Source organism: Notothenia coriiceps, unplaced genomic scaffold (assembly GCF_000735185.1).
Source record: "Notothenia coriiceps isolate Sejong01 unplaced genomic scaffold, NC01 NC01_scaffold00025337, whole genome shotgun sequence".
NCBI lineage: Eukaryota > Metazoa > Chordata > Actinopteri > Perciformes > Nototheniidae > Notothenia > Notothenia coriiceps.
In genome coordinates, this window is record NW_011358038.1 from 1 (window position 1) to 2,957 (window position 2,957).

The 2,957-nt window shown below is 40.5% G+C and overlaps 1 protein-coding gene across 1 annotated transcript; it reads right to left on the reverse strand.

Annotated features, from left to right (window-relative positions):
- Nucleotides 1-397: 397 nt before the first annotated feature.
- Nucleotides 398-2,675, reverse strand: LOC104956081 (dynein heavy chain 8, axonemal-like; the record flags this gene model as incomplete). The annotated part of the gene is made up of 4 exons (XM_010783523.1): nucleotides 398-494; nucleotides 2,081-2,184; nucleotides 2,263-2,355; nucleotides 2,509-2,675. Coding segments are annotated over 4 exons (461 nt in total), but the record flags the coding sequence as incomplete, so codon positions are not given.
- Between the last annotated feature and the right edge of the window lie 282 nt (nucleotides 2,676-2,957).

Genomic DNA, 2,957 nt, shown 5'->3' on the forward strand with positions numbered 1-2,957 from the left:
CGTACGTACGTACGTACGTACGTACGTACGTAGTAGTACGTACGTACGTACGTACGTACGTACGTACGTACGTACGTACGTACGTACGTACGTACGTACGTACGTACGTACGTACGTACGTACGTACGTACGTACGTACGTACGTACGTACGTACGTACGTACGTACGTACGTACGTACGTACGTACGTACGTACGTACGTACTACGTACGTACGTACGTACGTACGTACGTACGTACGTACGTACGTCGTACTACGTTACGACTACTACACTACACTACTACAACTACTACACTACACACACACACACACACACACACACACACACACACACACACACACACACACACACACACACACACACACACACACACACACACACACACACACACACACACCTGGTTCCACAGTGTAGAGAAGTGAGAAAGTTTCTTCAGAGTGTCCTCAGTCTGGGGTCTCAGAGAAGACACGATGGAGCTGAGCTGGAAAACCAACCTGCTCGACAAAACAACAACAATATAGATACAAATAAATATATAAATATTCATTTGATTAACTGAGCTGTAGTTGGGTAAAAAATGAAAGGTCCATGCTTGGGCTAGAATCTGACCAAGGACCTTTCCAACAAAATGTTTCATCTTCAACCGTTCCTTAGCACTCTCCGTCTCATCAGGTTCACAGAATGCACTGTAGATGATCAGAGTTTTATCCTTGGAGTTTTATTCTTAAAAGAATGAAAACCCGGGACAGTCTCCGGACGACTGGACAAACATGTAAAGTCCTAGCCCCTGCTGTTCAATCTTCAAACTGTAATGCCAATGTTTTAACAACTTGTACTATCTCGAGACTTTCTCTTCCTATGTTGGCTTGATTTTCTACTGACTTCAGTGTTTTCTAAAGAGGGCTGAATGCCCTCCAGCTACTCCTAACCCTTTTAGTTTCGGGACCCCCTTTCCATCCAGCTATCAGCCTTCATCTATGGGCCTTCTGTCCTTGCATGAACCCTACACACACACACACACACACACACACACACACACACACACACACACACACACACACACACACACACACACACACACACACACGTCCTTACTCCGGCATACAGGTCTGGGCAGCTGGAGACACACAGGCACATATCTGAGGCAGTCACTGGCTGCCACTGTACACACCTTAACATTACACTTATTTCACTGAATTCTAATAATACTTTTCTAATAAAGAGAAATGTGTTAAGGAGAATTATACTGCAACACTGTGGTTTTCTTAATTGCTATTTATTATAACCATGTCCTGCAGAAGTCAACTGAACACAACTAGAGGTATTAGGTTCAACTTGAGAGTAATAATCTTAAAGATTTGTATTCACCATCTATTGCTGCATAATATAAAACAATGTAGTATTTTAATATTTTAAGTATTACGAACTGTACTGAGGTACTGGTAATGCAAACCTAATGTTTCCTGTCAAAAGGGTGGGTTTTGTATTTGTTAAAACTCTCTTCTCAAATCAATCAATGTTGATTAAATGTCTCAAATTTGACCTACCCAATCTTTACCAAACTTGCATTACTGATATTATTATGAAGAAGCCATATCAATGCAGTGTGACCACTGATATACTGTAAGTGAGTGTGTTAGTTGAAGACATGTGCACCTAATGTATATAGGAAAATGAAGAATTTTTATTTTTATTTTGTATTCTATAGTGCTGCTAATAAAAATAATACACTGTTTAAAATAAAATTTAGGTTTATATTTATCTTTATTAATATAATTGTGTTCTCCTTTTCGTATTAGGGTTATTATAACTGACAATGTTAATAATAATAAATAATCACAATAATATTGATTTGAGCAACAGCAACAAAAACATAATAATAATAATAATAATACAAATAATAATTATACTCATAAGTTTAGCTAATTTTAGCCTGCTGCGTTAGATAGATTCAGTACTAAGGCAGACCTTTGCAGCTTATTTGAAAGTTAGATAAACAAGTAAATACATTATATAATGTATTAATAAATGAGTATATTAATAATAACTTTATTGTGTGGATACATGTCTCTGGACTGACTTGCTGACGTCTCTGTGTTCGGCCAGCTGTCGGTCCAGAGGCCTCAGCACCGGGGGCTTCACCGGGACGTCGTCTCCTGCGTCTCTTCCCGACGCCTGCTCCACCTGCACAGAGTAATGCTGCACTGTGATTGGCTGCCTGGTGACAGCTGTTTAACAAAACCAGATGGAGGGGGAGTTTACCTGCTGCTGTCTGTACTGCAGGTGAGAGAACGTCCACAGAGGGATGTCTTTAGTCACAGACAGCACCACACTCACCAGCCTGTTCACCGTACTCTGAAACACAAACAACATCAAAAAGGTAGAGGCAAGTTAGTATATAATCTCAAATAAAATCATTAACAAATACAAACAAAACTAATGATATTAAAGTCACAGAAGTGTTTGTTTCAGTAGAGTTTATGTAGTGATAGATAATAACAATAGTACCTGGATGTCTTCCAGGCTGGGTCTGAGGACGATGTTTGGAATGGCGAGCTGGATGCTGGCTCTGAAGAGAGGAGGAGGACCTGGCTGGCTGCAGGAGTAAGAGGAGTAGGAGGAGGGCGGCGGGACGTAAAGTCTCCTCTTCAGGGCGGCCAGAGAAGATTTGGTGGCTGGAAGGAAAAGGTGTGACAGAGTGCAGAGACAAGACACTGTCACATAAAATACCACATCAGGCCATTAAAGGTCACCTATTGTGCAAAATCCAATTTTTCCTGTCTTGTATACGTCAACATGTGTCCCCTCTGTGTAAAGAGAGTCAGAACGTTTCAGGAAAAAAGGTTCGCTCTCTTTTTGTCCTGATCCATTTATATAAAAACCTGTCTGAAAATGAGCTGATCAGATTTTGGCCACTTTAAGATGTCATTTGTGGCTTGTGTAACCATTAGCCAATC